Source organism: Syzygium oleosum, unplaced genomic scaffold (genome assembly GCF_021117445.2).
Source record: "Syzygium oleosum isolate NSW1041296 unplaced genomic scaffold, Sole_v2.1 Sole_v2.01, whole genome shotgun sequence".
Taxonomy (NCBI): domain Eukaryota; kingdom Viridiplantae; phylum Streptophyta; class Magnoliopsida; order Myrtales; family Myrtaceae; genus Syzygium; species Syzygium oleosum.
The window spans coordinates 38,869,012-38,886,944 of NW_026607485.1; the positions used below are offsets into that span (position 1 = coordinate 38,869,012).

At 41.3% G+C, this 17,933-nt stretch overlaps 1 protein-coding gene across 1 annotated transcript; it reads right to left on the bottom strand.

Moving 5' to 3' along the window:
* Positions 1-490: 490 nt before the first annotated feature.
* Positions 491-4,908, bottom strand: LOC115678774 (2-alkenal reductase (NADP(+)-dependent)-like). The gene is made up of 5 exons (XM_030602207.2): positions 4,585-4,908; positions 1,793-1,970; positions 1,538-1,704; positions 1,275-1,357; positions 491-1,052 (listed from the first exon to the last, which is right to left on the bottom strand). Exons 1-5 carry the CDS (start codon positions 4,840-4,842, stop codon positions 674-676), a joined length of 1,065 nt encoding a protein of 354 aa, XP_030458067.1. The 5' UTR covers positions 4,843-4,908; the 3' UTR covers positions 491-673.
* Positions 4,909-17,933: the final 13,025 nt, after the last annotated feature.

Consider the following 17,933-nt stretch of genomic DNA (forward strand, 5'->3'; position numbering starts at 1 on the left):
GCTCCTCGGCCACGTCTTCGACGTACACTATCTTCCCTCCTTCGATGTAAGGCATCAAAAAGTCTAGGAACTCGGAGTATTTGTCGTAGTGATCAAATCCTTCGATACGAATTCTCTTGTAAACAATGTGCATCAAGTTAGTGATGGCATTCTCGGCCCAGTCGAGATTGTAATCCGATATCATGCCACACGCTGCTATCCTGCCATGAAATCTCATGTTGAGGAGCACCGCGTTGAGCGTCTTCCCCCCAACGTTCTCGAGCTAAGTAGATATCGATGCCTTCAGGGAAATATTTGGCAATAGTTCACAAGATTACAGCATGAAATTTGTGAACAAGGCAATGAACTCAGACTTGGTCACAAAATCGATGGAGACTAACCTCTTCAAAGTTGCATCGAGATCGGTTTCTACTTTATAGTTAAAAGCATCATCAAAACCAAACTTTCTCTTCAACAGATCGACCTTTTATGTTTTTGGGAAAAGAGATGCTCAATTGAAAAAGAAATTTCAATGTTCAATTGCCCAATGGAACAAAGTTTAAATATATTTTGTAGTGTCGTTGCCCCTGCTATTTATTCACCAATCCAATTAACTAAAAGCGGAGTGTAGCAGCATCAGTCTATGACTTAAATCTCATTACAATCTTGTACATCACACACGAAGTTTTTGTCCTCATTCTCTTGCTACTACTACTACTTGTTTTCCGACATTGCGGCCGCTGAAGAGTCCGACCAGAGCCGACGGTCCATTCTCAAGCCCCTCAGCTATGTCTTCGATGTACACTATCTTCCCTTCCCTGATGTGAGGCACCACAAAGTCCAGGAACTTGGAGTACTGGTCGAAGTAATCGAAGACCGCAAATCCCTCAATCCGGACTCTGCCGTACACAATATTCATCAAGTTGGTGACGCCCTCGGGTGGGTCGAGGTTGTACTGTGACACCATACCGCACACGGCTATCCTGCCCCGAGTTCTCATGTTGAGGAGCACCGCGTCGAGCATTTTCCCCCCAACATTCTCAAAATAAATATCAATCCCTTGGGGAAAATATCTGTCAATAGTGCGAACATACAAATTGTTATGAAAACTCTTGTATTCTCTTTTATGTTCTCTTTGTGCTGCAGCTACTTACAACCACCTTAAAGTCACATCCTAGTTTAAAGGACATGTCTCTGCATAAAGCTTTTGGACATTTTGGATAACAAGCCACCAACAAAAACAGACGTTGATTCTACATTGAGTTTTTTGGATATGGATGTGCCTACTTACTAACCTCTTTAAAGCTGCATCGAGATTGCGTTCCTCTTTATAGTTGAATGCGTCGTCAAAACCGAACTTGCTCCTCAACAAATCAACCTGTGTGTGGAGACAAAAAGAGAGCAGTACGAGTGAGAGGTACACAATTTGCTTAAAGTGAGACTCACCTCTATAGCTTGGAACTAGAGAATACAAAACAGCTTCTAAAGAATTCTTGAGTTCAGCCCCGCCAAACTCGCGAGTCTCGTACACAGTTTGGAACATGGCAGAATTGCGAACCTTCTCTTTGCTTCCAGCGCTGCCGACAACATAACATCCCTCCAACTTTGCGAATTGTCCCACAAGCTGTCCAACTGCACCGGACGCCGCCGATACAAAGACGCACTCTCCTTTCTTAGGGGAACACACCTCGTAGAAGCCGAAATAGGCGGTCATCCCCGGCGTACCTAACGAAAAGATACACGACAAAATCAGCTAATCGAGGCACCACTGATCTGCATTGTTCTTCACCAACAAACAAATAAAGAACATTACCAAGAATGCCGGTGTAGTAAGAAAGAGGCACATCTGTGTGCTCGATTTTGAAGAGGCCCTGAGGATCGGTGACGAGGCTGTACTCTTCCCATCCTGTCGTGCCCCAAACTAAGTCGCCCACCTTGAATTCTGGGTTCCCGGAGTCCACGACTTTGGCCACTCCATACCCAGTGATAGGCTGCATTTAAACATCATCCTGAGTTCTCTATGAATACTTTCGAGTGTTGGCTTTATTTTCTACATGAGCTGCAAGACCATTCTTTAAGTGCTCAAGGTTCTTTATTATCCTGTGGACTGACTAGTCCAATGTGTGGAGCTCAGAGAAAGATCGATGATTCTTTTGAAGTACGGGTCTCTTTAATTACGTCTGTTCTCTGTCAATGTTCTTTGAAAGGAGCTTGACGCACCCTTATTATCTAATATGAATTTTTAAGTATTCCCGATCCTGTTCTTTCTCTCAATAATTGTAAAATAATAATAAAAAAAAACACGTGTTTGCCCGCTCTATTCTGTAGCTTCGGTTTTCGGAACTCCAAATTGACAGTTATGAATTTATTTATTCTTTATTTTAAACTTAGAGTTTCATTAGGATATTTTTGACTAGATGAATCAGGGTATGGTATTTATTTGTTCTTTTCTCTAGAAATTTGCCCTTGAGGGATTTTGCACCTTCTTGCGTGTTAGTGATTGATTTATCCGTGTTTCAATCGTTTCTGCTGCATCAGGGAGACCGATGGTTTTTGAGTGAATAGAGAAGAAAATAAAGAATGTATAAAGTGGGAGGGACAGAGATGATTAAACCACATTGTTTTATACATACAATGCTATTCAAATGGAACAGTTTCTGCCACGCAACCTAACTTTTCATTGTAATGACTAGAATTTTGTGGACAATTTGGATCGACGATTACCTCATTTAATTTCTTTAATTGACAGTTGGTATGGCCCATCTTCACACTCCTCAACAATTTTTTACTGAGCATAGGTGGTCATATATCTAGTCAAGACATATCTGATTAGACACTATGTTTGGCTTAAAGGATTGATCATTAGTTGCTTATTGTTTCCTTAGTGATGTCAAAGCTTAGCTGTTCTTATTGATTTTTTTTTTTGTTGTTGATTGCCTCGAGCTATTAGTCTCTTTTTTGGGCTATTTTGGATTGAGGAACTTTTGTTTATATGTATTGGGGATTTTGGCTAATGATGGATTTGTAGGGAAACTTACCAAAAAAAATCCTAAATTTATCAAACAGATGCTAATTTAGTCCGAAGCCTTTTAATTTGGCCAATTTAATTCTAAACATTTTGATGATTTGCTAATATAGTCTTTCCGGCCAATTTTGATTGGCAATTAGTGATGTGATGTCAGTTGTTCTACATGGCACCGCAAACACTAACGTGGACACTTTTTTGCGCTTTTTTTAAATATTTTTTCAATTCTTTTTAAAAATTTTGAGTTTTCCATTTTTTTTTTAAATTTTTTTCCTCTTCCTCACCTATCACAGAGCCTTGGAGATGGCTGGTGACCACCACAGGCAAGGTCGACCTCACTCTAGGCTGGCAAGGTCGACCCTCGCCTGAGCCCAATGAAGTCAAGCCTCGCCAACCTTAGGCAAGGCTCGACCTCGCTAACCTGGATTTGGTGAGGTTGGGCCTTGCCAGCCCTGACTTGTGGCAGGTTGCCGACTATGGCAACCAGTGGAGAAAGAAGAAAAAAAAGAAAAGAATTATTAAAAAATTTAGAAAATTTTAAAAAAAATGCAAAAAAATGCTCATGTCATCGTTCATGTCACCGATTGCCAGTTAAAATTGGCAGGAAGGACTATATTGACAAATCGTTAAAAGGTTTAGGACTAAATTGGCCAATTTAAAAGGGTTTATGACCGAATTGGTATTCGCACAATATGTTTATGACTTTTTTTCGGTAATTAGGTAACTTACTTACCCAAAAAAAAAAATTGTCTATTGACTTTTGGTCTTTCTCTTATATTGCAAATAATAGAAAGATACTTTTAGTTTATTTCTATTTTATCTGCTTATAATGAACTCTTTTATCACAATTGAGCGAATAGATAATGGACATGCATGATTCAAAATCAGAAATAGCCGAATTTGGGGCCACTCACTATCATAAAATAGTGAACATGAAGGGACACGATAATGAAAAATGCACAAAAAACGTGTGCCGAAAAAGGTTGGCGAAAAGTTGTTTGTTCAAGTGCCAAAACTTTAAGGTTGCACTTGATACATGATCCAATTTCTTCTCCATTCACTCAACAACCACCCTCTACATGGATCCCACCTTATTTCTAAAATATTTAAATTATAATATGTGATGAGCAACCTAGTTTCCCCCGACATTGCTTTTTCTTTTTTCTTTTTTTAATCTAAACGTACATGTGATCTTCATGGTTTTAGTCGAGTGCGTGTGCACCCGATCATGAGTGTGAGCAAGTCTAGCCAGCTACATATAAGCCATTCAAGTTTGACTCACAGGATACTCGAACTCCGCTAGATTCGATAATGTTGAGTTAAAGCATATCAAGTTCTATATTGAGATGAGCTTGAGTTTGAAAATAATTCACTTAGAGACGAGCCTAATCGAATACTTTACATATGAATAATAGATATAAAAAAAGTATTAAGCATTCGAGTTTAATTATCGAGTATTAATTGAGTCGAGGTTGAGCTCAATTAAAGGATAATAAGCTAAGATATATTCCCAAGACGGAGACAATCAGCGTAGAGTTGTAGTTGTTGATAAAACTAAAAGGGATAGAGAGATGGCTTACGGAGCAAGGAGCGTAAGAAGAGAAGATGCTGTTGGGAAGGGTGGGGCTCATGAGGAGGCGCATGTATGGATCGCAGGACAAGTAGAGATTCTTCACCAACACTGCGCTGGATCCTCGGGGAACTTCCAGCTTTATCTCCTTCCTCAGCACCACTTCCATGTCATCTTCTCTGGGAAACCCGCTCACGTACTCTCTCAGTATCACTTGCTTGTTGCTCACTGTCACCCCCTCCACTGCTTCACCGCCACGCTTCTCCATTCTCTCTGCTCTCTCTCTCTCTCTCTCTCTCTCTCTCTCTCTCTCTCTCTCTCTCAATCTGTGGAGGAACTTTCTGATAATGGTGTTCCTGCGTCTGGGCTGCGAAACATGTAGGCCAAGAAATGTGTGGACTGTATGAATGTTTTGGTGGAAATGTCCTTCTGCACACAATGCTTGCCACGTGTACAACATTGCACTTCACGGCATTGACAAAATCTACATGACAACTGACGAGTTTAACTTTCCTGGATTCTTTAATTGCTGTTTCTGTTTTTTTTTAAATATCGCGAAAAATCCTGAACTGATATATATATATATATATATATATATATATGGCAATTTTACTCTAAATTATTTTTTTGATCACAAAAAATTCTAAACTGGTACACCAGTGATAAATTTACCCAAAACTAATATTTTAATCACTCAAAACCTCAAACTGAAACAATTATGACAAATTTACCATCCGTTAATTTCCGTTAAATTAAATTAATACAAAAAAAAATATAAATCGGTACACCTGTAACAAATGGAGGGTAAAACATAAAATTGGTACATCAGTTAACTGTCGCGTGTCATTTAATAAAGCAATTTGACAGCAAAATTTGACGGAAACAAACTGAGAGTAAATTTGTCACAAGTGTATCAATTTGGGGTAAAATTGTTATAGGTATACCGATTTGTAGTTTTCGTGGTATTAACCCTTTTTTTTTGTCGAATTGCTATTTTTGTTGGCATATGCAAATGAGCTAAAGAATACGCTAGTAAGATTTTGATAAGATTACTGGTAAATTGTCATTATGACACATTAACAACTTTCAAATCTATCAAAACTTTTTAACTCCTTCACACGATTAGTAACTTACATAACCTAATTTTACTCGCTTCATGGTCGCATGACCCTCTCTTAATCCATAGATTAGGGCCAACGACGAGGGCAATAATCTTCGCAGAGGCTGTGGTTGCACAACCAACTAGATATAGTGAAGGTTACGTGACAATTCAATGTTGCCTAAATCCTTGCTGAAGCCAACTAGGGTTTGATCCTTAAGTAGGGTCGTACAACCTAATTGGATTCATTGTCTCTCTCTCTCCTTCTCTGTGCGCACCTTGAATCACTTGGACACCATATTAGCTCCATACGTACCCTTATGTGGTCCTTTTTTTATGCATAACCAGGCAAGTTAGTTGTCATTGGTATATAGACCATAGAAAAGGTTAAGTGATCCTCAATTAAAGCAATTAAATTTCATGTATCAAGCTAATGAAATTGAACAGTAGCCTCAATGCAAGCGACTCTAAAACTTGAAAGTAAGCGAATAAATATTAGTAGACATATTTCGCTTGGTAATAATTTTTCTTCCAAATGTGGTGTCCTCGGTAGTAGTTGTGGACTATACATTATAGTGAACTATGGAATATGATGCCTACATTATGTTATAGATTGTACGGCACTAGTTGCTCTCAAGGCAACAATAAATAGAAATATCACAATTGAAGATCTTCAACGAAATTGTTGCCCATTTTTCCTACTAATATCGTGGAACCAGTTGACACTATAAGATAGTGGAGAAATTCTTATAATTCATAACTTGGTGCATGATGATTCTTGGGCAATAAGATAACATTAAACAAACGATAGATTCACATTTCAAAATGGCAAGATTTGGGATTCCATACATAATAATTTCTTGGTACGATAACAAGTATCAATCGCCCTCATTTCTGTCTTTTATATAGTAGGGAAAATGATACAATTGGTACGTGAACTTTGATCCAATGTGTAATATGATCACTGAACTTTTAATTTATTCAATGTGATACATAAACTTTAAAAAAAAGAATAAAAAATTATAAAAATTATAAAAATTCAAAAAAAAGTTTTAAATATTGCAAAAATGATCAATTCAATGCCGGCCATGCCACGTAGTACGATCGATGTCCATGTCAGTGATTTCCAGCTAAAATTGGGTGGATGGACTACATTTGTAAATTGTCAAAATGTTTAGACACTTATTGGGGATTGATTTATACTAGACCTGTTAAATGTAGGGGTGTCAATGGGTCGGGTTGGGTCAGGCTTTCATGATACCCGACCCGACCCGAAATATACAGGGTCACGCTCGACCCGACTCGATCCGACCCGACCCAAGACCCTGTTCAGCATATACTCCAAGAATAGGGTCGGGTCGGGTTGGTCCGGGTCGGGTTTAGGGTCACAACTGATGCGCTTCTTCGCTCGACAGTCCCCTCCCAGTTCGCTCATCATCCACACCGAATCCCCCGTCTCTCCTCGGGAGACGCTTAGACTTCTCATTATTCAGCGTCGTCGACACCAGCGACGGGGACTGTGACGGAGGCGACGCCGCTCCAGCGCTCCTCGCGGCCAGCATCCTCTTCTCGGCCGCGGCGGCCATGAGCTCCCTCTACATCCGGCGGTCGTCCTCTGGTGACAAGCCCCCGGCGGCGGCGGCCGAGGAGGCGGCGGCGGCGGCGGCGTCCCTGGGCTTGCTCTGCTTGGGCTCCGGCGGCGAGTGCAACATGCTGAGGCGCAGCGCCATCTTCAGGTCCTCCTCCTCCTGATCCGCCGTCGGCCCTAGGGCTCCTCTGGAGTCCGGGTCGCGAGGCGAGACCCGCCGCCGGGGCCGCTTGCTCGAGCTGTCGCGGCTGTCGTCGTAGCGATCGTACGAGGGGCTGGGGCTGCGGCCGCGGCGATCGGGCTCGCGGCGGTCGTAGGTGTCGTAGGAGGGGCTGCGGCGGTGCTCGGCGGAGCGGTCTAATTCGGGGGTGTGGCGGCCGTTCTCGCCATGGGAACGGTCCCGGCGATCGAAGATCGCCGCCGGAGTACGGACCTCCCATCTTCGGCTTCGGAGGAGGACGGGATTTGGAGCGGCGGCTTCGTGACAAATAACAGAGATATAGTAATAGAGAGAGCGAAGGGGGGGAGAGAGAAGAGATTCATGGCCGCCAGAGAGACGAGAGCAAAGGGGGAGGGAAGAAGGGTTATATTTGGTGGTAGGTCAAAAAACCCTCGGGCCCGGCCCGATCCTAATAAATACCCACATCTAAAATCCATACCCAGAGAAAATAAGACCTGACCCTAAAATACCCTAAAATTTTGGGTCGGGTTAGGCCGGATCAGGCCGGGCCGGGTCAGCTCGGGCTTTTTTGACACCCCTAGTTAAATGCGCGAGTAGGGTCGGGTCATAAATGGTCCGACCCAACTTGACCAATTTAACCCGTTTATGACACATTTATCATAAGGCAAAAATCTTGACCCCTACCCGGCCCAACCCATACTTGACCCATATTCGACCCGACCTATTTAACTAAATCTAGGAAAGCTTATTTTTTATAATTACTTTAAAAAATTGTATTGCTAAAACATCTTCATGCAATACAAATCTTTTCAAAAAAATTGAGGTTCCGTTTGTTTCGCGGAAAATATAACATTTCTAGAAAATGATTTTAGGAAAATGACAATATTTTTCAATATTTGGCTGAAACCTGGAACTGAATTAGAAATATTTTCCGCCGTTTGAAAAATCATATTTTCCTCTATATATTCATTTTAATATTTTAATATTTATTTTAAAGAATCATATTTTAATTCTTTTTCTTTTTCTTTTTCTTTTTCTTTTTCTTTTTCCTTTTTTCTTTTCTTTTTTTTCTTCCCTGGCCGGTGGCCGGCCACTGGCGAGGCTGAGGCCTCGATCGGCAAGCTCAAGCCTTGCTAGATCAGCGAGGCTTGCTAGTGGGCGGTGAGCCCGAGCTTCGCCGGCCTCCGACGGGGGAAGAAGAAAAAATAAAAAAAGAAAAGGAAAAAGGAAAAGAAAAAAAGAAAAAAATTAAAAAGAATATAAAAATTACAAAAATCAGAAAATTAAAAACATTGAAAATTTCACTTAAGCTTATTGGATAACCCATTTATGACTCATCTAATGCCCATTTAAGACCCATTAAGTTGATAAGCAACCCATCAATGACCCATTTAATTCTATTTTTAAAACTAAACCCAACCAACTTATAACCCACAATCATTAGATATGGGTTACTAGGGGAAAGAATACTAGAAGTACAAAAACTTGTGTAAGGTGCTCACTTTAGTGCCAAAAGTTTTTTTCGGATCACTTAAGTGCTACTTAAAAAAAAAACGATCACTTAAGTGTCAATTTTGATTTGGGTCGCCGGAAATCTGACGTGGCGATGTTTTATTAATTTCTCAGTCCCACGTGGCACGTCAGCGCTGACGTGGACAATATTTAATAATATTTTAATATTTTTTCGATTTTTTAAAATATTTCTTTTGATTTTTTTTCTTTTTTTCCTTCTCTGCCATACCAGATCTGACGAGATCAGCCCTCGCCCAGGCCACGACGGCGTTGCCGGTCGTCACCCGGGTATAAAATTACAATATAATTAAAATATTATATACAAAATTTCACGTCAGTGTCGGCTATCCTACTCGGCCATGCCACGTAGAACAGCCGGCGTCCACATTAGCTATGTTCGACCAAAATTGGCTTAATGGATTTAATTAGCAAAATATGTAAATGTTTAGGACTCAATCAGCACAATTAAATGGTTTAGGACTTAATTGACATACGTGCAATAGGTTTGTGATTTTTTTTGGCAATTTTCTACATCGCTATGGCATGATAAGTTATTCTTGTGGGTAGTGAGACAATTTGAAGCAAAGAAAGTCCCGAGTGCATGGCATACTTAAAAACCAAAGCAGATGAAGGTAAGAGGGGGCATGTCCGATTCTAATGTTCTTGTCCAAAGGTGCTCTAAGTAATTTTCCTTCCATCACTTGGTTTTGGAGCGCACAACAAAAGTTTGATACCTTCAGGTGGTGAGATCGCCAAGAATGAGCCTAAGTTTCAGCACGTTGGCATATTTAGTTGAACCCACATTTGTTCAAAAGCTTAAACCAATGAATTGTGGACCAACTATGATACGCTAACTGCTTTACACCGCTCCAATTCTTCGATGTGGGACTTTGTAACAAACCCACACACATCTTAACAATTTCTGCCTCACGTGTATGCTCAGTATTAGGTCCGCTCCCCTTAATTCAGGTATCTTTTTGCATAATATGTCTCAACTAGAATCTTTATTTTGTTGCAACACAACTCACACATGCATCTTAACACAATTTACATGTCATGCGGATATAGAATGTGGCAAGCATGGGAGGTTAGTAGTTGAGGACAACGTGGAAGTTAAGCCAGAAATAAGGAGAAGTAATTTGAAGTAAAGGAAGTGTACGTAGTGAGCGCGCGTGTGAGATCATGGGGTAGAAAAATGGAGAAGTTACTTCCATGGAGATTATAAAGAAATAGACATGAGAGAAACACACGCACGCGCAAACACTGCTGTCCAGAGTCTATTATATCCTTTCATTGTGTTTTCAGTTCCAAGCACTTTCAATTCTTTGTAATTTCCTTTCAATACATTTAGTTCCATGTATTTCCTTTCTATGTAATTTCAATTCCAACGTGTTGACACCTATTTTCTATTTTTACCCAAAAATTAACTATGCAAAATTTAAGAGTTAATTTCTCAATTAATTCCTAAAACAAAAAAATGTATATATTTATCTAATTGCATTACATATAGAAATTAGACACATTTGCATTATTAGAATATATTTTTCTTTTCCTTTTTTTAAAAAAATTAATTAAATTAAAAAAAAAAATCGGGTCGGGACCGGGTCAACCCGGCCTTGTCCTTTCCCCCCCGCACGGGCCCGGCCCGCTTCCCTTTTTCTTTTCTTTTTTCCACACGTGCAAGCTGGGCCTGGCACAGCCCGCTTCACCTTTCCTCCTTTTCCGGCCCGGCTGTCCCCCCTCCTCTCTCCTCTGTTCTCCCCTGCCCGACCGGTCGCTTGGGACGATGCGGATTATCCGCTCGACCGCGTAGCCGTGGCCATCAAAGTCGTGGTGTAGGCTATGACCGACGCAGGGCCATTAAGGCCATGACTTCTGGGGTGGGGCAGGTGGCCGGAAGCTCCTATAAAAGCCGGAGAAGAGAGAGGAGAGGGGGTCGGCCAAGAACAGAGCATACAGAGAAGAAGAGAGAGAATTTGAGAGAAAACAGAAAGAAAGAGAGCATAGCGAGGGCTCATGGGTCGTGAGAAGGGAGCCAGTAGCCCCACCATCGCCCCAAGATCAACCAAAATCCCCCAAACACGCCGCCGACCAGTGAGCCTTCTCGGCCTCTGTCATGCCCTGTCTGCCCCTGTTTTTGTATGCAGGTTGGCCGGGATTCGTGTCGGCCATTTCGTGCGAATCCCGGCCCATATCGTTCTTTCCCTAGGTCCAGTCGTCACCGCCGAAGGTGAGGCACGGCCATCGGAGCCGGTCTAAGCTCGAAATAGCTCGGATTCCCCCTGATTCCCTCATGCGCGCCAACTGTTTGTTAAAATGTCTCAATGAGATCGGTTTGTGTTTGAGCTTCGCCGAAGATCAGGTGGCCAGGCGGTGACTGAGCTGACTCGGGTTGGTGACGTGGAGGTCATTAAGGATCAAAGGAAACCCAAACCACGGCTTGCGTCCACCGGCCAAGCTCCGATCGGCGTTTGAGTTAACGAGCTCCGATTGAGGCTTGGCCGGCGACTATCTTGGTCGGCTCTCCGGCGAACGGATGTTGGGCTCTCTTCAGCTTGGTGTGCTGAAGAGAGTGGAGCCACTGGCCAGACGAAACGACCAGCGAATCGTTGGAATTTTGCCTGGTTAGCGGTCCCCCCGCATATGAGGCGCGATGACCGGCTGAATCGGCCCGAACTGGGTCAAAACCCGTTCCATTGGATCTGGTCAGTCGGACCCAATCCGGATCCGATGATCGGACCCGAATCAGTTAATTTGGGTCGGTTTCACGAATTCCGGTCAGTCCTGACTAGACCCGAATCTAATGACCCGACCCAGATCCACGACCCAACCCAATTTGAATATTATATTATTTTTAATTAAAAAATTAAAAAAATTAACTTTTTTAAATAGTGTTTATTATTATTATTATTATTATTATTATTTCTAAAAAAATTATAAAAAAATCGTTTTTTATTTCTTTTAAAATTTAGAAAATAGTTTAGAAATTAGTATTTTTGAATATTTTTCTAAATTATGTGAACTATTTGATTAATGATCATGTTTAAATCGGATAATCCTATGGGGCTATACGGTAGTATTTTGCATGTTATTACCACTGTTGTAATATTATTATGCATGTAGTTTTTTTAATTATAATATAATTGCATAAATTCTCATGTTTTGAATGTTGTCGCCTTAGTTAGGACTAAATCCTTAGGCTACATATTTAGTTTGACTGCTAATTATTAATGATTGTGTACTCGCTTGATCATCTCACATATTAGAAGAAAGGTCCTAAAATCAATCCAAATTACCTGATAAATATTTTCAGAAATGAATAGGGTAAAAAAGTACCGAAAGGGCATTAGTTATCCAACTAGTGTAACCAAGTCCCCGAACTCATTTAATTTTTGGTTCGTAGGAGTAGGGTGATTCTCCCATCACTTTACTTGGGTGTCTAATTGACCCACCCCAAACCGATTAGTTGCGACTCATAGATAAAAACCACTTGCAGGTTAAAAATCTAAACCCTAAGTCACGATATGATATGAGCTTGGGAGAACCCGAGTTAAGTCTCAGACCTAGACTTAGCGCGTACCAGACGAGATCCCTTTTTTATTATGTTAAAAAGCCGGAGGTCAGTCGCGACACAATGGAATCTCTTCTTCCTTGCGCTTAGATTTGAAAGCCCCAATCAAACACTTTGAGCTCAAGTGACGAACCGTGGAATGATCTCGATTTTTTTTTTCATCTTCTGAAGTTCAGAACCTCTCCAGACATACTGATTTTCGTCTACATGTATATTGGCACTCTCATAGATCGATTTCCCCCAACAAGATAATTGGTGAGGTAGTACGAGTACAAAATTTTAAACAAAGGATGAACATGGTTAACACATGGCCATCACATCTTCTAGAAACCCTTTACTGTCGTTTCCATTTAAATTTAAGCATGCAGACATGAAGAAGGTTGTCTGCATGCAATGGATAATCCTAGTCATTTTCACAATCATGATTTTGTTCATAGACTTTAACGTGCACTTTGATAATATCCACCAAAAGCCAATGTGTTTTACGTCGTAGCCCTTGTTTTGTCCGTATGACTAGCAACTTACTGCTTTCGTAAGCCGTGACGATTATGCTCTCGCCCGTCTCCATCTGAACGAATTGCCGATCGAATCTCACTTATGGCACTACTTATCCACAAGCAAAAATGTCAAGACTTGCTTGTCGTGTAACATCATAGCCTCATTGGTTTTGTCTGCTGTCCCCTCAAGAAATTATGGTTGGCAAATTTCAGCAAAGAAATCGATTCCAAGCTTGACCGGTTGGCGAGGCCTCTCTTGATCCTAGAAAGATGAAGTCAAGATAAGATTGTATTCCTTATCGAACGTAATAAGTACATTTGTGATAATTTTATTTTAAATTAATTTTTTGATTACTAAAAATTTTAAATTAGTATATTTGTGATAAATTTACTTTTTGTTAGTATCTGTTAAATTTGATTAATATCACGAAAAATTTCAAATTGGTAACTTGTGACAAACACCCGATAGCTACAATGTGTCATCAAACTTAGCAATTTGACAGTAAAATTTAACGGAAACTAACAGAGAGTAAATTTGTCACAAGTGTACTAGTTTGAGATTTTTTATGGTCAAAACATTAGTTCGGGATAAAATTGTTACAGGTGTACCAGTTTGAGATTTTTTGTAGTAAAAAATATAGTTTGGGGTAAATTTGTCACAGGTGTACCAATTTGGGATTTTTCGTGATATTAACTCTTTTATGTATTATACATAGTACAAAAAGAGTTACTCTGAAGGCAAGAATAAATAGAAATATCACAATAAAAGATCTTACCCAAAATTGTTGCCATTTTTCTTACTAATATGGTGGAACCAGTTGACACTATAAGATAGTGGAGGAATTCAAGTCATTTATAACTGGGTTCATGATCAATTTCGAGCAATAAAATCATATTAATCATATGATAGATTCAGATTTCCTAATGGCAAGATTCGAGACTTCATACATAATAGGGGGAAGAACACTAAAAGTGCCAAAACTTGTGTACGGCGCTCACTTTAGTGTCAAAAGTTTCCGCCGGATCACTTAAGTGCCAAACTTTTTGAAAAACGATCACTTAAGTGTCAACTCTAGTTAGTTTGGCCAGAAATCTGACATGACATTTAAAATAGAATCATAGGACCTCTTGTACAAATTCTCACCACTGACGAAAAACTTCATTGCCATCTTCATTATGTACCTTTTGTTTGCAGTGGTACTACCTTCAGAGAACTGCTGCTACTTGATGTAGTTCATGATATCGTAATACCATGGTTTGCCATCGGGTTCCTCTATCACGGCCATGCAATGGACTGGTCTGGTCAGGAATTCAATCTTCAGAGGTTCTATTTCCAACCCATTTGTGACCTGCAACATAGATGATAGCGTGGCTAGCGCATCGGCGAATTGGTTATAAGATCTAGATAGGTAGTCAAACGAGATTTCGTTGAATTTTGTCACCAATTCTTCTAGATAGTCATGATAGGGTACTAACTTAGCATCCCTAGTCTTCCATTCACCCATAGTCTAGAGGATGATTAAGGCAGAATCACAAAAAACTTTTAGTTTGGTTATTTTCATGTCAACTATTGCTTGTAGACCAAGAATACACGCCTCATACTCGGCTATATTGTTAGTGCAAGAAAACACTAATTTTGCGGCTACAGGATAATGCTGCCCATCTGGGGATATCAAGACTGCCCCGGTGCCAGAGCCAGACAGGTTTACTGCTCCATCGAAGAACATAGTCCACGTATGTTCTTCTGCCGATAAAATGCGATCATCTAGGAAATCATCTTCATGTGTTTCCCCAGGGTATTCAGCCAGCATATCAGCGATCACTCGACCTTTCACTGAATTCTGCGATGATGTTTGGATGTCAAATTCCAAAATAGAATCTACCATTTGGCCAATTTTCCCACCAATGCCGGCCAGTTAAGCAAATACCAGATGGGGTCGTTTTCAGTTACGAGAAACATCTGGTGGTGCAAAGTATATTGCCTGAGCCTATGCAACGCCCACACTAATGCGACACACATTTTTTCTGATTCGGAATAATTCTGCTCGAAATGGTGAATTTCTTACTCAAATAATAGATGGCCCGTTCTTTTCCATCGTCAGGGTTGCTCTGAGCCAACAGAGCTCCCAATGATTCACTATGGATCGTTAGATAGAGAGTTAGAGGATGTCTTGGGACTGGCGAAACTAGTACCAGGGAATTCATCAAATACTGTTTCAGTTTTTCAAACGCTTCCCGATAGTCCTCATCCTAGCTGATCTGAGCGTCTTTCTTGAGAAGTTTGAAGAAAGGCCGTGCTGTCTCTGAGAGTTGGGAGATGAATCGTGCGATGTAGTTCAACCTTCCCAAAAGGCTTCTAACCTCCCTTATTGTGGATGGGGGCTGCAGTTCACATATTGCTTTGACTTTCGAGGGGTTGACCTCGATTCCTTTGCTACTCACAATGAATCCGAGTAACTTACTAGAGGTCACCCCAAACATGCACTTTACAGGTTCAGGCGTAATTTGAACTCGCGTAGTTGGCTGAATAACTTTTTCAGGGCTTCAACATGGTCCTCTCCGCATTTAGGCTTGGTGATCATGTCACCGACATAGACTTCAATTTCTTTGTGCATCATGTCATGGAAAAGAGTGACCATAGCACGTTGGTATGTTGCCCCGGCATTCTTCAAACCAAAAAGCATGACCCTATAGTGAAAGCTCCCCCATGGAGTGATGAACGCCGTCTTCTCCTTGTCTTCGTCGTTCATCCTTATCTTGTTGTACCCGGAGAATCCATCCATGAAAGAAAATAATTCGAATCCAGCAGTACTATCCACAAGGACATCTATGTGGGGGATCAAAAAGTCGTCATTGGAATTGACCTTGTTCAAGTCGCGGTAATTAACACAAACTCAAATTTGACCATCATTCTTCTTCACTGGGACGATGTTTGCTACCCAATCAGGGTATTGCAAAACCTCGATGCACCCTACTTTCAAGAGCTTCATCACTTCTTCTTCGATTTTTTTCAACAGCTTGGGTTTGGTCCTTTGTAACCTTTGCTTCTTAGGAGGCATGTCGGAATTGGTAGGCAAACTGTGCTCAACAATCTGAGGGTCTAGACCTGGCATATTAGAATAAGACCATGCGAAGATGTCTTGATAATCTTTGAGGAGAGCGATCAGACGTGTGGCCTTTTCTTCGGGAAGGCTGGCCCCGATCTTTACTTCTTTTAGATCTTCAATACCACCCAAATTGATGGTAACAGTGTTCTCAATTGTAAGGGGCTTGATTTGTTCATATTGCTCCCAATTTCTTCGGATTTCAGTGGGATCATCACTTGAATCGTCAGAATCGCTGCTGTTGGCATCTACGGCATTTGGCTGGATTGTACTAACTCCTTCGCAAGTCGCGAGATTATGCCTGGAATACAGGGTAAGTTGATCAGAAAAACAAATAGGGTTATGTGCATATAGATTTTTCCATCGTTCTTTCTCTTAAAATATTTTTGGAAAAAATAGTGAAATGCTTTTGACTTTCGAAAAGCTTAAAAACAAGGAAGCATGAGGTAGCCCGGGCCTCATAATACTTTCCTTTGCGTGGCTGGATATCATCAACAGGCCGATTTGGGGTACTACCTCATGCCCTCAAAATATTATTTATTTACAACATATGGATTTACATCCTCAGGAGAGAGAAGGTTCAAAAAGACATTTCTTCCAGCAGAAATGACGACAAAAAATAAAACACAAGGATAGCCCATTTTCCAGGGATTCATGCAAAATGGTTAGATGAATTCTACTCAAGCGGGCTTGCACCCATTCCCTTCACCGGTTCTTCGTCTATCACGTTGATAAAGAAATTTTTGAAAGTATCGTTCTAGGAGTCCAGTTCATCGCCTCTTCTCTTCACTTCTGTCAATAGGTCCATGCCACCCCATTTATCCACGATGCTATTTTGCAGCTCATTAAAAAAGTTTGACGGTATCTGGTAGTTGACGTAGAAGTCACACCCACCACTGGGCTCACCAAGGGTATCCATGACTGCCTTCCCTTTACGTGCCCTCTCAGCAAATTCAGGAGTGGTAGCACGAATGCTGGGCACCACTAAGAGGTCGTTCCTGCCATAGCATAACCAAGGGGCACGGAAAGTAAATGCCCCAGCATCCAATAGGTCATGTACTCTGTTTTTCAAGGTGTTGCAATCACCCAATGAGTGACCAACTTCTCCTAAGTGATAATCATAGGACAGGGTGGGATCATAATTGACGAAGTACTCGGGAATAGCATGTTTTCGCTCCCTTGTGATCATCTTCTTCTGCAGAAGGACATGGAATATCACGCCCATGGATTTAAGGACTGGTGAATACTGTTGCACGTCGCCCTGCCACTGTAAAAGTTGGATATCCTGCCATGTTGTGTCGGAAAGGACTCCCGAAGGTGGGTTTTCTTCGGGAACATTCACCTGGGTCAACCCTTCTTGATTGGGAGGCAGCAATGACATATCCGGGATTTGACCAATGATATCCATTAAGGATGTGAGTAAATTTCGTAGCTCGCCCATCTGATACTGCAAACGTGCAAACCAATTAATTGGGTTTACACTCGTTTCTAGTGTCTAGTTTTCGTGTATGGCACCTACGAAGATATCGTCAAATAGGGTGACCACGCTATCTAGCGTTTCTTCTTGTCCACCCTCTTTCTCAATCAGTAACTTGTCTGGGTTCTGATGTTGATCGCTAGCAACATTCTCGGGAAGCGTTGAGGAGCTAGGGCGACTTGAGCATTCAGCAGGATGCCCGAACTTATCGCCGGATTGTCCTAAGACGTTGATACAATCTTTCTCATCCTGCAACAATCTAACAGGTGGCGGAAAAGTCTCCCAGATATGGGGAAGTAGCAAGCCAACTCGACCACTCCCACGCCCCTT

What these genes read in the sequence shown, in the direction of transcription:
- LOC115678774 (XM_030602207.2), bottom strand. Translation starts at nt 4,842, where the DNA reads ATGGAGAAGCGTGGCGGTGAAGCAGTGGAGGGGGTGACAGTGAGCAAC. An exon ending in CTTCTTACGCTCCTTGCTCC is followed by an intron (nt 1,971 to 4,584) that starts GTAAGCCATCTC and finishes GTTTAAATGCAG; the next exon opens with CCTATCACTGGGTATGGAGT. An exon ending in TTACTACACCGGCATTCTTG is followed by an intron (nt 1,705 to 1,792) that starts GTAATGTTCTTT and finishes TCTTTTCGTTAG; the next exon opens with GTACGCCGGGGATGACCGCC.